The sequence below is a fragment of the Rhinopithecus bieti genome, unplaced genomic scaffold, assembly GCF_001698545.2.
Source record: "Rhinopithecus bieti isolate Rb0 unplaced genomic scaffold, ASM169854v2 scaffold_7673, whole genome shotgun sequence".
In the NCBI taxonomy this organism is placed as follows: Eukaryota; Metazoa; Chordata; class Mammalia; order Primates; family Cercopithecidae; genus Rhinopithecus; species Rhinopithecus bieti.
In genome coordinates, this window is record NW_016806375.1 from 7,427,023 (window position 1) to 7,442,451 (window position 15,429).

The window sequence follows — 15,429 nt, forward strand, 5'->3', positions numbered from 1 at the left end:
CCAGATGTCTAAGAAGTTATAGAAGTTAAAACAGTATGTGCAGAGAGAGACAACTCAAAAGAACAAATAGGAAATCCAAACATGGAGCCATATGCATATACAGTCCCCTGATTTGTGACCAAGGTTACACCACAGTGCAACTAGGAAAAGATAATCCATTCAATACATGCTACAGGGATCAATTGAATATCCATATTTTGTATATCATACCATACAGAAAAAATAATTTCAGGTGGGTAGAAGAATTAACCATAATAACTGGTCAGGTACAGTGGCTCATGCCTGTAATCCCAGCACTTTGGGCTGCTGAGACTGGCTGATAGCTTGAGCCTAGAGTTTGAGACCAGTCTGAGCAACACAATGAAACCCTGTCTTTACAAAAAATATTTTAAAATTAACTGGGTGTGGTGGCCCACACCTGTAGTCCCAGCTACTAGGGAAGCTGAGGTGGGAGAACTGCTAGAGCCTGAGAGTCAGAGGTTGTAGTGACCATGACTGCACTCCAGCCTGGGCAACAGAGCAAGACCCTGTAAAAAAAAAAAAAAAAAAAAAAGACATAAAAATTAACACAATAATGATATGCTAAGTGATCATGTAAAAGAATGTCTTTACATCTCTTGACAATATCTTTGAGACCGAGCCTTACTCTGTCACCCAGGCTGGAGTGCAGTGGTGTGATCTCAGCTCACTGCAACCTCTGCCTCCTGGGTTCAAGCGATTCTAGGACCTCAGCCACCCCACCACGCCTGGCTAATTTTTGTATTTTTAATAAAGACAGTGTTTTGCCTTGTTGGCCAGGCTGGTCTTAAACTCCTGGCCTCAAGTGATTTGCCTACCTCAGCCTCACAAGGTGCTGGGATTACAGGTGTAAGCCACCACGCCCGGCCAGTATCTTTATACTTAGGAGTAAACAAAGATTTCAGAAACAAGATACAGAAAGTACTAACCAAAAGTATAGGTTCTTTCAGAACTTCTTTCTATCAAAAGATACTAGAGTGAAAAGCCATGCCACAGAGTGATATATTTGCAACACATAAATCTGACAAAGGACATCTAGAATATAAAAGAACTATTATATTAAAAATCAATAAGAAAGAGAGTCACAAGTTAATTTTTAAAACGGGAAAATACCTGAAAAATCAATTCAAAAGAGAGGATATCGAAAGGGCAAAACAGTGATTAACATTATTAGTTCTCAGGAAATGCACAGTAAAACTGCAATAAGAACCTGAAGGGTTGTGATGAACTTAAATTTGATTCAAGTTTACTTGATTTAATTTAAAATTACAAAGAAATAGCCAGGACATAGTAAACAGGGAACAAAGATGCAGAGAACAGGGCACACTGAGAATTGGAGGCAACTTACTCGGATTGAAACTGAAGATACAGCTGCAAGAATTGGGACCGACAAGATGTAGGCAATATTTTAACATTATGAAGGCAGTGCTCTCGTCCCATTGAAGGAACCAGAGTGCTAATCATGAAACAGATGCAGAAACTCAGTCTCACATGCTTTCCAAAAGAAGTGATGTCAATGCACTATAATTATGTGGATATGGATGCCCAGGACACTTTTCAGTAACAAAACATAAGACAAATCCTAATCTAAACCAATGGAAAGAGTCAAAAACACATGGAATATTTTACTTATGTAATCAAATAAACTACCAACATCACCAACAAATCCACAATGAGATACCACTAAATACTGACAATAAATTCCAAATGTTGGTGAGCATGTGGAGTAACTGGAACTCTCCAGCTCTCATGGTGGGAATATAAATTGATACAGTCCCTTTGGGAACCATTTGGCTGTATATACCCAAGCTATGATACAGCAATTTCAGTCCTGGGTATATACCTAAGACAGATGAAAATACACACACACACACACACACACATACACACACACACACACAAGCTTGTACAAGAATATTCCTAACAGTTTTATGCAAAATAGCACAAACCCAAAAATGACTCAAATTTCTGTCAATATTGGAATATGTAATATTGTAGTTTATTCCTTAATGCAATAGTATACAACAATGAAAAAGAATAAATTACTTGTACACGCAATAATGTGAGTGATACAATATTAAGTTAAAGGAGATACAGATTGTGTGTTTTATTATCTTGATACTTAGTTGGAAAACAAATAAAATTACATTATGATGATAAAGATAAGTGGCTATGTTTGGGCATATTAATGACAAGGAGAAGGCATGTGGAAGGCTGCTGGGTTGTCGATAATATTCTATAGTTTGATTTGAACAAGAATTACACAGTCATATTTACTATGTAATAATTGATTCACATGTGTATACACTTTATGTACTTTATATGTATTTTGGTTCAATAAAATATTCGAAAAAAGAAGGATGGAGGATTCAGCTATGTCAAAGGTGTAGATGGCTCATTTAAAAGGAGGAATGGCAGCATAGAGGTCATTGATAGCCTTGACCAGAGCATTTTCAATGGAGTGATTAGGGTGAACACCTAAATGAAGTGGGTTCAGGAGAGACTGGGAGGAGAGTAAGTTGAAGCATTGAGTGTTGTCTAGGTTCTCACTCTGGTTAGGTTCCAAAGTCCCTCATGACCTTGCCCTATCCAATCTTTATATTCTTTTCTCCCATTAAAATATCTACCCTTCCTTTCCCCCAAACCCTAAGGCCCCTCTTGGCTGTTACACTAAAACACAGGCTGTTACACTATAACACAGGCTGTTACTCTGTGTTATCTAAATGAGACAAACCTTCATCAGGGAATTCAATAAGTAGAAAAATGGTTCCAGAAAAGTGCCCCATGGCATTCCCCCAAAGAGCTAAGTTTATGATGGTATAGAGAGCAATGGTACTCAAATGTTAACGAACTTTAGAATTATTGGAAAAAACTTGCTTAAAATGCATATATCTGAGCTTCATTGCCCAAAAATTTAGAATCAGTAGATCTTCCAGGGATGAAAGTGGAGGCGTGGCAGTAGGGAATGGACAGAAATCTGCACTTATAAGATATAGTGCGGGTGACTCTAATGTTACTGATCTACAGGCATCCTGTTAAGAGACACTGGTCTGTTACATGCAAGAAGACAGGGAAGGGAGAATAGAGGCAGAATTTCACTACTGGTTGGGTAAATGTAATAAATGATTCTGTCTCTATTTTATTTCTCTTCTGTCCTGGAGCCTTCAGCCTCTCTTGTACAGCTAAGTTCTCTGAGCCCTGGGATATGATCATGTTCCTTTTCTATCATCGAGGTTCTTTGTGTTGTAGGCGTATAAGAAAACCAAAGCTTTGCTGATACATTTTCTTCTCCCTTTCCTTTCCCCTTTACTCCTTTATTCTCCCATTTTCTTTCCCTGTTCTCTTCCCCTTCTTTTTATCTTCCAATCTTCCATTTTCTTGTTTTCCCTTTTTCTTTTCTTACACTCTTCCCCATTTTCCCACTTCTTTTCACTTTTCTTTCCATTTTACCTCCTTTCATCATTTCCTCTCTCCCTCCAACTCTCAGATAGAAAAGAGGAAGTTCAATCAGAACTCTAACTCTACATACTGTGTCTTCATGGTCAACAAGCCCTACGCCATCACCTGCTCTGTGGTGGCCTTCTACATCCCATTTCTCCTCATGGTGCTGGCCTATTACCGCATCTATGTCACAGCTAAGGAGCATGCCCACCAGATCCAGATGTTACAACGGGCAGGCGCCTCCTCTGAGAGCAGGCCTCAGTCGGCAGACCAGCATAGCACTCACCGCATGAGGACAGAGACCAAAGCAGCCAAGACCCTGTGCATCATCATGGGCTGCTTCTGCCTCTGCTGGGCACCATTCTTTGTCACCAATATCGTGGATCCTTTCATAGACTACAGTGTCCCTGGGCAGGTGTGGACCGCTTTCCTCTGGCTCGGCTATATCAATTCCGGGTTGAACCCTTTTCTCTACGCCTTCTTGAATAAGTCTTTTAGACGTGCCTTCCTCATCATCCTCTGCTGTGATGATGAGCGCTACCGAAGACCTTCCATTCTGGGCCAGACTGTCCCTTGTTCAACCACAACCATTAACGGATCCACACATGTACTAAGGTGAGTATACTATGGGAGTTCATCAATTTGGTTGATTTGTATTACTCAGAAGGGGTAATGCTCCAGTTTTCTGTTTCCAGAGGGGTTATCCCTGAAAACTGCATAGAGTTTGCCAAGATTATAAAAGCTTCTACTCTCTGGTCATGGAATACAGTAGTGGTTAAGACCTCAGGCTCTGGAGGGACACTGACTTGAATTCAAATCAAGTTCCCAGAGTTCTGTGACCTTGGGCAGGTCATTTAAACATTATTAACCTCAATTTCATTTTTGAAAACTTAAGATAATAATTACTATATCTACATCCCAGAGTTTTTATGAGAATCAAATTAGCTAGTGTATGTGGAGTGCACGGTACAGAGCCTGACACTTAACAAGTCTTTAGTAAATGTTATCTATTATTATTTAAAGGTGGTACTTTAGAGTAGTGGTTAAAAGCATGGATTTTAAAGTAAAATAGGTTTTGTCTTGATTCTCAGTGCTCTTACTAGCCATCTGCATAGTCTTTCGTGGTTTTACTTTCCTCACCTTTAAAAAATTGTAATAATGTTAATTCTCATCTCATGTGGGTTTTGTGATGAGTAGAGATAATATATTCATATAGGGCATGACATGCAGTAAGCACTCACAATGGTATTAAAAATTTTATTAATATTAGGACGAATAGTAATAACGTAGTGCCTGAAAACCTAAGATGGCCATAAATAACATGATAAACTAAAATACATACCATAATAAATATACGACAGTAATACCATGAGATATAACGGACGTATGGGCGATCTAGAATTGGGGTAGAAAGGAAGCTGATTTGGCTTAAGAAGCTCAGGGAAGGCTTCACAGAACACAGAACAGTATTTCCTAAGAATTTGAGACATGGAGGAAAAGGCAGGGAAGTCGATTGATTTTTTTTCCCCAAGGTCACATAGGTGGATGGAGGTGGGAGTGACCTTGGGAGGTGAATGTTCAGTGTCTAGTTATGGTACCTCTTTCTAAACCCTGAGACTTTTCTGGTCACCCTGGGCTAGAATTGTTCTCAGCTATGCAAAGCTATGTGTGATAAGTACATTCATCCTGTAGCAAAACTGGATTGCCAATGACATTTTTTTCTTTGCCCTGAGATGTACAGGAATTTCTAAGGAGTAGTTCCTTCTTTGAGACAAGCATTTAATTTTTCTGATGATGATTAGTATTCAGCTGTTCTGGCAGCTGAAAATTGGGGGATATTTTCATTTGCCTGTGTAAGAAAAGAAGAAAAGAAAAATAAGAATTGCTATAAAACATAAATGCTGTGCCTCAGAGGCTGCTCAGAGCAAGAATTCCAATTTTTGCTACAAGTGTAGGCAGATTTGTATCTAAAGCCTAGCATGATGTTGTGGTTTCAGCTGGTGGAAAGGCCCCAAAGGATACACCTAGAAACTGACATTCTCTCTTAATTATTATGCCTTCATGAGTGTCATAGAAAGAATTCAACCGTAATGTGTGTGTACAAGAACTTCTGTGTGGGTGCCAAATAGTTTTAGCTATTTAAGCTAGCAGTTGCCTAAGTACAGGCTGTTGACAACTTACAAACAGTGTACGCTCTGGTAATACATTTGCTAAGTCAGTTGTTTAGTAGTTGATGGTTTTTTTCATAGAGAGTTTGGGAGTTTCTAGGGCAGCCCAAGCAAGCCTATTTTACTAAATAAGATGTATTGTTAAAATCCTGCTGTGTCTGGTAATCTGCAGGATGACTGTAAAGCAAAGAGAATTTAGAGATGGCATATGGATGTACACTCCATATTTTCTTCCACAAATTTCTTTTCTTTTTTTTTTTTCTGAGGCGGAGTCTCGCTCTGTCACCCAGGCTGGAGTGCAGTGGAGCGATCTCAGATCACTCCATGCTCCACCTCTCCAGTTCACGCTATCCTCCTGCCTCAACCTCCCGAGTAGCTGGGACTACAGGCGCCCGCCACCATGCCTGGCTAATTTTTTTGTATTTTTAGTAGAGACGGGGTTTCACCATGTTAGCCAGGATGGTCTTGATCTCCTGACCTCGTGATCCGCCTGCTTTGGCCTCCCAAAGTGCTGGGATTACAGTCTTCCATAAATTTCTTCATGAGGTCATGAAAAGTGCAGGAAGTTGATCTGTGATGTTTTACTGCAGGAGTGGAGAATCTTATAAGAGTAAGGGTAGCCTATACAGAATAGTTGAAACCTGCATCCGCTAGAGGGTAAATCTTACAAAGGACAGGAATTCTGCCTATTTTATTCACTGCTATATAGCAAATACTCTTCATATTGTCTGATATGTAATAGGAACTTAAACTCTTGATGAATTAACAGATTATAAAATTAATTCTTCTGATCAATTGTTCTAACTTAACAGAACTGAGACAGTTTTGCATTTTCTTAAAATCCCACAAGTAGATCATCAGCAAATTCAGATGAATTCAAGAAATATAAAACCGAAACAATGAAAATAAGTATCAGCTTTTATCCTGCTAATCCTACCCTTATTCTCAGAGACAATAGTTAACATTAGTCTGCTGATCGTTTCAATGTATTTACAAACACTCACAAAAACCATAGAAATATCATAACTCTTTCTCACTTTATGTAAATAGGATTATTTTATATGTACTTTTCTACATCTTGTTTTTTTATCCTTTAACAATACATTTTGAAGATATTTTCCCTGGGGAAAATATAGCTCTAACTGATTTGTTTTAGCTGTTCTATAATCTTCTGTACTAAAAATACATATTAAAATTTATTTAATTATTTGCTATTAGTGGGCATGTAACTATTTCCAATTATTTGTCATTGCAAGTTGTACTGTTTTTAATGTTCTTGAACACATTTCTTGATGCATGTGCTAGAATTTCTTTCAGATAGCTACCAAAAACGAAATTACTGTATTGACAGGTATGCTCATTTAAAATTTTTACGTTTACAATAATATTGGCATCCTAGCACACTGTAACAATTTGCATTCTCATCTACAAGTGTGAAAGTATCGAGTATCCTCTACTCCTTCTCCTCACCAAAGTTGAATATTATCAATCTTTAATATTTTCTTGATTAAAAAATATTAGGTTGGTGCAAACATAATTGCCATATCATTTAATTTGCATTACCCAGTGATTTGTCAGATTGAACCTCTTTTAAATTAGTTATATACTATTTATATGTATTCTTATATAAACTGCATCTTTATGTGTTTGGCCCTTTTTGTGACAGCTTTGCTGTATTTTTCTTATACATTTCTGGATGTTCTTTGTTATATTTTGTATATTCATCCTGTGTCATAGAATTGGCAAATACACCTCCCCATCTCCTGCTTACTTTTTAACTTTGGTTAACTTTTGACTTACAGAAGTTTCAAATTTTGAAAAGATATTCTTACTTGACCTCTTAGAGTTGGCGTAGCTTCCTTCTTAAAATACTTCCTACATTAATTTTCCTTAATACCATACTTTCCTGGTTTTCCTGCTAACTCATCAGCAACTTTTTCCCAGTCTCTTTTAGAGGCTCTTTCTCTCTCTCTGGCCTCAAACTGTTGGAGTTCTTCAGGACTTGGCTCCTGATACTCTTCTCAGACTATGCTCTTACTTTATATATTCACTATCTATAACTTTATATACAATCTTCATGCTGTCAGTTCTCTCTTTGATCAATATCTCCAGGACATAGCACTCCTCTGAGATCCAGAGAAGAGATCCAATTTGCTTCCTTGACAACCCCATATAGGTATCTCTTAGAAATCTTAAATGTAATGCAACCAAAACAGAATTATTAGCTCTATACTCTTACCCCCTGTATTGGCCCATTTTGTGTTGCTGTAAATGAATACTTGAGGCTGGGTAATTTATAAGGAAAAGAGGTTTATTTTTCTAATGGCTGTACAGGCTGTACAAACATGGCATTAGCATTGGCTCAGCTTCTGGTGAAGCCTCAGGAAGCTTTTACTCATGGCAGAAGATGAAGTGGGTTCATACATGTCTCATGGCAAGACGGGGAGCAAGAGAGAGAAAGAGAGGAGTGAGGTGCTAGACTCTTTTTAACAATCAGATCTCAAGATAACTAATAGAGTGACAATTCACTCGTTACTGTGACGAGGGCACCAAGTCATTCATGTGACCTCCACCCCTATGACCCAGACACCTCCCACTAGACCCAACTTCCAACTCTGGGGATTACTTTTCAACATGAGATTTGAAGGGGATGAACATCCAAACTATCTCACCCTCCAACCACAAGTTTTCTGAGTCATCCCTATCTCCATAAATGGAATAATCTTGTATCATGTTACTAAATCAAGACACTTTTCTGTGGCTCTGAGGGAGAACTAACATATTAGAGGGCAGGCTTAAGGATTTAAAAAGAAACCAATCAGCTGGTATTGAAGAGATGGAGCTAAATAAAAATAACCGTAAAATTCAACCATAGGGGCAAAATATAAATCATAAAAATGTAAGATAAATAAATTTCTAGCTGCATGTATGAAATTTAGAATTTTATAGCATGCTTTGATTTTCCTTACCCAAGGCAAACATTTAAAAAGTACTGGACAGGTCACTAGAGACCTCCCTCCATTTTATTAATAATAATGATTATGATTATGAAACCTAACATTATTCCAGAAAAGAATGTTTGTTACTATATTTGAGAGCCCTAAATCCATCATTTGCATCTAATTTTTATGACTCAAAGAGGTAAGGTATTAGTATCCTTGTCATTTTAAAGATGAGAAAATTTAGTGTTAGGGTAAGTAGCATGCCCAAAGTCACACAAGTAGTAAACAATGAAGCTGGAAGTCAGACCTAACTCTTTCTGACTTCAAAACTCAGCCTTGTCCTGCCACTTAGAGTCAGAGTTAAGATTACAACTTTCCATGATAACCTTGACTTTTTGGATAAAGTTGATGAGTCATTTTTTAATCTATCAACTCTACCATTTTGTTCATATTTCTCTAGTTTGCCTACAAACCATGGAAGACTAATAACTTTTTCAAATGAAGGCATTTTCATACTCACATTTTTTAAAAGGAAGTAAGCTTAGATCAGATGAGCCTATTCTTATTAACCACTTGTTGACTTCTATCTTTGGGTACCCATTGACTATTCAAATAAAAAATCAATTTTAAAAAAGTTCATCTCAGAATTGGGATCAAACTCTTCTTCCTGTGGTTTTCAGAACATACCTTTTTCACATTTCTTCAACTTGGGCACTTGTTCTTCTCCACTTCTACTGGATGGCAGTGGTCTGTTTATAGCACTATTTCTCATGATATTCATACTGCTTTAGAGTATACAATTTAATTTAATTTATTTAATTAAATTGTATACTTATTTAATTCCTGTCACATCAAATATTCCTTGAGGGGAGAAACTATGGCTTCCTCTTCTCTAGGAACCGCATAGTCTTTAACACAGTATCTGTATAACAGTAGATGATCAATTGATTGATACATTTTTTGCTGATGAGATGTCTTCCTGATTCTCTTCAGATTTATGAAGGATTAAAATACTCAAAATCAAAAATTAGGTTTTGTTTGTTAAATCTTCCCTTAGATCCTAAAAGGTGCAGAGAACTTAGTCTACAAGATTCACATTGGGAAGACCCAGTTCATGACAACATTCTGATATTGTGGGACCTCTTTCCTTTAAAGTCTTTTTGACAGAATGGAATTTTACTTTTCCAAGTTGAATTAGAAACAGCCAAGCCTGACCTCAATGGTTTAGAGTCATAGGTCTCCCACGGTTGGTCTATCCTTCTGGCCTTTTGATTTACATGTAATTTTATTATTAAATAAGCAAATGGGTAGCCGATTGAAATAAAATATGCTTTTGAAAGACATTCTTAGAGGGTTTTGGTTACTAAAATTGTACTAACTAGTGTACACAGTAGCAGAGATGTCTGCAATTGTGTCTGACTATTTTCTGTTGGACAAGTGTCTTTGGAAATATGCAACCCATGATCCAAAGAGAAGTGAAGAAAGCATTTGATTGGATGATGACACCATTTGTCTAGACATATAGGTTACATAGTCTTCCAAATATAGCTTCTAAACATGAATTATTATCATATAAATATTTTGGGGCAATTTTAATTTATCTGCATGCATATATTAGAAAGAGGCAAAATGCCAGTGTGTGGAATTCTAAGAGGTTTATCAAGTGTGCAAACTCAGATTCTCAGGGAATTTGGAGCCAGCCTCTTTCTCCTTGTCTCATCCTTAATCTTGTTCTGCAGCTGTGTTTTCCCCACCCATCAATATCTGTCTTAGTCTTATGGAAATCACTTTTCCCACTCTAGGAAACCCATACTGAACATAGTGGCAGAGAAGAAAATAAATAACCTAACGATAAAACATTAGCTGCGTTCCTACTAAAGTCAGGAATAAGACAATGATGTCTTATCATCTCTCGTGGTCAACATTGTACATACAAAATCCAAAGAACGGAAAGAAGAAATATTCTACATAAAAATTGGAAAAAGAGAGCAAAGCTGCCATTATTTCATTATTTATTAATCATCTATATGATCTATTATAATAATCTTCCAGGAAAATCCACTGTAAACTGTGAAAAGTGATAAGATATTTCATAAGGATGGATGGTATGAGGTAACATTCAATCCTCTGTGACTTTCCTACTCATGAGAACAAAACAATTAGAATGTGAATTAAGAAAAATACCACTTTGCCACTGCACTCCACTCCAGCTCAGGTGACAGGGCCAGACCCCGTCAAAAAACAAACAAACAAACAGAAGCAATAACTAAAGTTCCTTTAAAAAAATGTTTTTTAAAAGTATAAGACCTTTATTGAAAGAAACTTTAAAATTTTACTGCAGAAGAGCAGATAAATTGCTAAAGGTTCATTGTGGATAGTAGAAAAGGAGACTGTAAAACCCATATTTTTCTTTTGAGGTTATAGGAAGCCCATCAGAACTCCAGGTTTGCAAATTCTGGAACTCAATTTATCAGGTTCTGAAGTTTGATTCACAGGAACCTTGTACTGAGCACTTAATGCACCAGGCAGCAATGCAGCAGATATAAACATGAACCACGGAAGCAAGGGATACACAAGCAAGGTATTGCAGTACAGTGGACATCACTGCAGGTGTGCACAAGGTTTATCAGGAGCTGAGGGAATTGCTAACAAGTCAACAGTTTCCTTGTCATCACTGGTGATGGGCATCCAGTCTCTGCTTGAACTCCTGCTATGAAAGAAGCTTCCTACCTGAGCAGCCTTCTCAAAGGTTGGGCAGCCACAGAGCTTGAAAGGTTTTCCTAATATTGAGTTGACGTTTCCATCCCTGTGGCTTCTACTCACTAACCCTCATTCTACCTTGAGAAAGAGAAAAACAGGTTATACCTCTTATGTTAGGACAGCTCTTTATGCATATTTGGCCATAGGTTCTTTCTGAGGCTTTTGTTTTTTGGAATAAATATCCCAATTTCTTTTAGTGCTTTCTGTGTATATTATTGTTGGAAATTTGGCGAGTGCAATTATATTCCCTTATTTGCAACTTTTATTTTTATTTTTCTTGGTCATTTTTTAGTCAAAGCAGGATCAGCAGACCACTCACATTAGAATCATCTGGTAGCTTAATAAAATCACAGATTCCTGGGTCCCACTCATTGAATCAGTGCAGGGCCTGTAAATGACATTTTTACTAATATGGCTGTTATGCATATTAAAGGTTTAGAGCCACAGTCCTAGACTTTTGTGGATCAGAATGGTCCAAGGTGTGCTGGCATTGATTGTGATTCAGGGCTTCAAGTTATGACACATATTAGAATTCTTAGGTTCTTATAAATCTGTTTCTTTTCTTTCTTTTTTTTTTTTTTTTTTTTGAGACAGAGCCTCACACTGTCACCCAGGCTGGAGTGTAGTGGCGCAATCTCGGCTCACTGCATTCTCTGCCTCCTGAGTTCAAGCGATTCCCCTGCCTCAGCCTCCCAAGTAGCTGGGATTACAGGCACCAGCCACCACGCCCGGCTAATTTTTTGTATTTTTAGTAGAGATGGTTTCACCATGTTGGCCAGGCTGGTCTCAAACTCCTGACCTCATGATTCACCTGCCTCAGCCTCCCAAAGTGCTGGGATTACAGGCTTGAGCCACCACGCCCGGGCCACAATCTCTTAAAAGATAACTTTATCTAAGTTAACTGGTATAATTAGCAGAAAATTCCTTTTGGAAGCCTGCCTCAGTTCAGTTATGCTTTAAGCCAAGTAACTCTCCCCACTTAGGAGACATGGTATGACGAGACAGTCTTGTGACCATGACAAGGTGGCAGGTGGTAGGAATAAGTCATATTAATTTGATTTGAGGTTCTTTGGGGACTTCATTATGGGGTTCTTTGTCCATTGGATAAATACCAAGGACCTTGTCAGTCTTGCTGCCTGTTGTATCCTCAGGGCCTAGTAAAGTGCCTGGAACATTGTAGGACTTGACAAGGGGATAAATAAATGCTCTGTCTCTACTCTACTGGCTTACCCTCTCTTCTGTTTAACTGTCTCCATGATTATTAGTTCAGATAACTGAGGGCAGAAAAGGGACTAGGGTGCTGACTGTAACCTTAGAGCAGAGAATTTCCCTGTAGAAAATCTGCTAAAGATTCCAGTTTTGGCTTCTTTGGTAGATAATCCCCATCCTCCTATTTCACTCCTTCTTTGTGAAAATAAAACAAAATAATTGATGTGAAATTGCTTTGCTAACTGCAAATCTCTGTCCACATGAGAGTGATAATTTTAAGAACAGACTATTTATAAATTAGGCAACACAGCAGAGAATGCATACAAAGTTTAGCTTCGGAGATGGGTTTCTCTGCTCTCACCAGGCTTAGATTTTTCCCCAGTTTCCAGGTTCAGATCTTACTCAAACCTAGGACACTTACCCAATTCCTAAGAAGTCTGAGAACTTTTGCAAGTGCTTTCCAAAGAACTTCTTGCCTATCTAACTTGGTTCTTGGCTATCATCCTCCATTATCCACTGTCAATCTCTATGATAAACAGGCTGTCCATTGACTTGAGATCTCTAGATCTGTGTTGTCCAATAGCTTAACCACTAGCGACGCGTGACTATTTAAATTTTAATTTAACCAAAATGAAGCACAACTAAAAACTCAGCTTTTTAGTCACACAAGCTATCTTCTAAGTGTTCATTAGCCACATGTGGTGAGTGGCTATTGGCTTAGATGTAAATGTAGGAAATTCTCATGATTGTAAAAAGTTTTGTTTGACCAATCAGCTCCAGAGCTATATGTGCCTTCTCTCTGGAAGGAGGCAGTACAACTTTCTCTCAGACTCACTAACTCTTGTTATCAGCCAACACTCAGAAACTAATCAACCAGTTCTATTTGGATGTGCTATATAAATCTTTAACATTTCCATGTACAACATTAGTGTATTCAGATTTCTATATGAAATCAATAGAGGAAAAAATGTAAACATAGAAAAAAAAGTGAAAATGAGTAAGAGGCAAAGAGAATGAGCTTCCCCCAAAACACAGCAGAAGAAAAAAAAAAATCTGGGTTACTGCCCCTTGTTATTTCCTTTATAAATAAAAACTATGACAACTTACAATATATTTTTTGTTGTTGTTAACTTGCTTATTATCTGCCTCTCCAGCCAGACTGCCAGTCTATGAGGGCAGGTACCATGTCACTTTCATTCCCTAAAATTTCCCCATGGTGCAGAAATTGCTCAATTAATATATTTGTTCAATAAACCAATGTTCTTATCATACTTCATTGTTCATCTGGACTGTGTATGTCAGAATAAGTTTCCACCACTTTAAAAAATATGTGTTAATTCCATAACTGAAATAGTTGTTTGTTCACTGTGAAACCACTTGTCAAATTTTGACTTCAGCACTTCAGAATTCCCCTTTTAAATAAAGGTTTTCATACTGTGAATTGGAAGATTTTTACCCATGGATGACGAAATGATTTAGAGTTGATTTATTTTGGATCCTCAGAGGTTTCTGCTAATGTTGTAAAGTTGTTTGACATTTAAAAGCCATCTTATGGCCTTTACCTTGAACTTTGGAGGTTACAATCGTATTCAACGTTTACCTCATTGTTTTGAGCCAAAACAGACTTAATCTGGGTAAATCAGAGATGGATGAGGATGACCTTCCTTTGTCTCCATTAAGCCCTACCAGGGCAGACTACATAATTTGCTGGCCAAATGCAAGCCACTTGTTCAAAAGGCAGGAAAAAGTGTTTTTAAAGGTATTAAAATTTAAAGCCTTTCTTTTCTGTTCATTCACTCCCTCCCAACTTGTCTTGGTGTTTTTTTTTTTTTTTTTTAACTTGCTAATTACCTTTGTTCTAGTAAAGAAATTTTTGAAATTATTAGCACCAATTTATCATTCATTTATCATTGATACATGAATCGATTTATCATTCACTTTTACATTGCGCAATGCCAATTTCAAATGTAAATAAAAGAGCATTTAACTTGTATGTGGAATCATCAAAATTATACAAATCATGGTAGGTAGTTCATACATACTTTTGTATTTTGTTTTTACCAGAACAGTGCAGAAAACTAACTCAACAGCTTTTATTTCACTTTTCGATACATACATATTCTACTAATATTCACAAATTCAAGAATAAAGTTATCAAGAATTTCAAGATGGCAGCAGAGCATTAAACTTAGGTCTGGATTCCTGTATATGCACTGGTCACATACTCACAAATCCGGCCTTGGTCCCCATCACAACATGAAGTAATCTCTCAGAAAACACTGTTCTTGTTTGAGGTCACACCAGGAAGATAGTGAGAATAAAAACTTCAAAAGAACACCAATGGTCTTGTCAAATACTCAGGATTAGAAAAGTTAGTGCTGTTTGCAAAATGTACCTGCTTTTCAGAAATGTGTTAATCGGTTGGCCTAAGCTTCTCTCCAGGATGCCCACTTCTAGGCTAATGTGCTGAGGCTGAAACATTATCCCCTCCATTGAGACTTACTGTTCAGGAAAAGTTCCTGCTTCTGGCTTAGTGGAAGGCGACCATTGGTATGTAATCAAAGGGCCATCCCCCTCAGTACAGTGTCATGGCTGCAGGTGCTGGAATCTGGCCCACCTGGGTTTCAGTCCTGTCTGAGATCTACCATTTAGTGTCAATATGACCTTAAGCATTTGACCAAACATCCCCAAGTTTTTTTCTTCATCTGTAAAGTGGACATAATATTAGAACCCATTTCATGGGACTTTTGTTAAGGTTAAATATGATAACATCTGTTCAGGGATATGCCAGTTCCTATTACACAGAAAGCATTCAATGAATGGAAACTGCTATATTGTTATCACAAGTATTTCCATAGCATCATCCATATCTTGGTAAAACATCTTCCTCC

The 15,429-nt window shown here is 37.6% G+C and overlaps 1 protein-coding gene across 3 annotated transcripts in view; it reads left to right on the forward strand.

Annotated features, from left to right (window-relative positions):
- HTR4 (5-hydroxytryptamine receptor 4) overlaps positions 1-15,429 on the forward strand; it is a 161,247-nt gene that overhangs the window by 132,279 nt on the left and 13,539 nt on the right. For all 3 annotated transcript variants that reach the window (XM_017875841.1, XM_017875840.1, XM_017875839.1), the window contains one exon: positions 3,506-4,074. In XM_017875841.1, the coding sequence (XP_017731330.1) occupies positions 3,506-4,074 (569 nt within the window). The remainder of the gene's footprint in view (positions 1-3,505; positions 4,075-15,429) is intronic.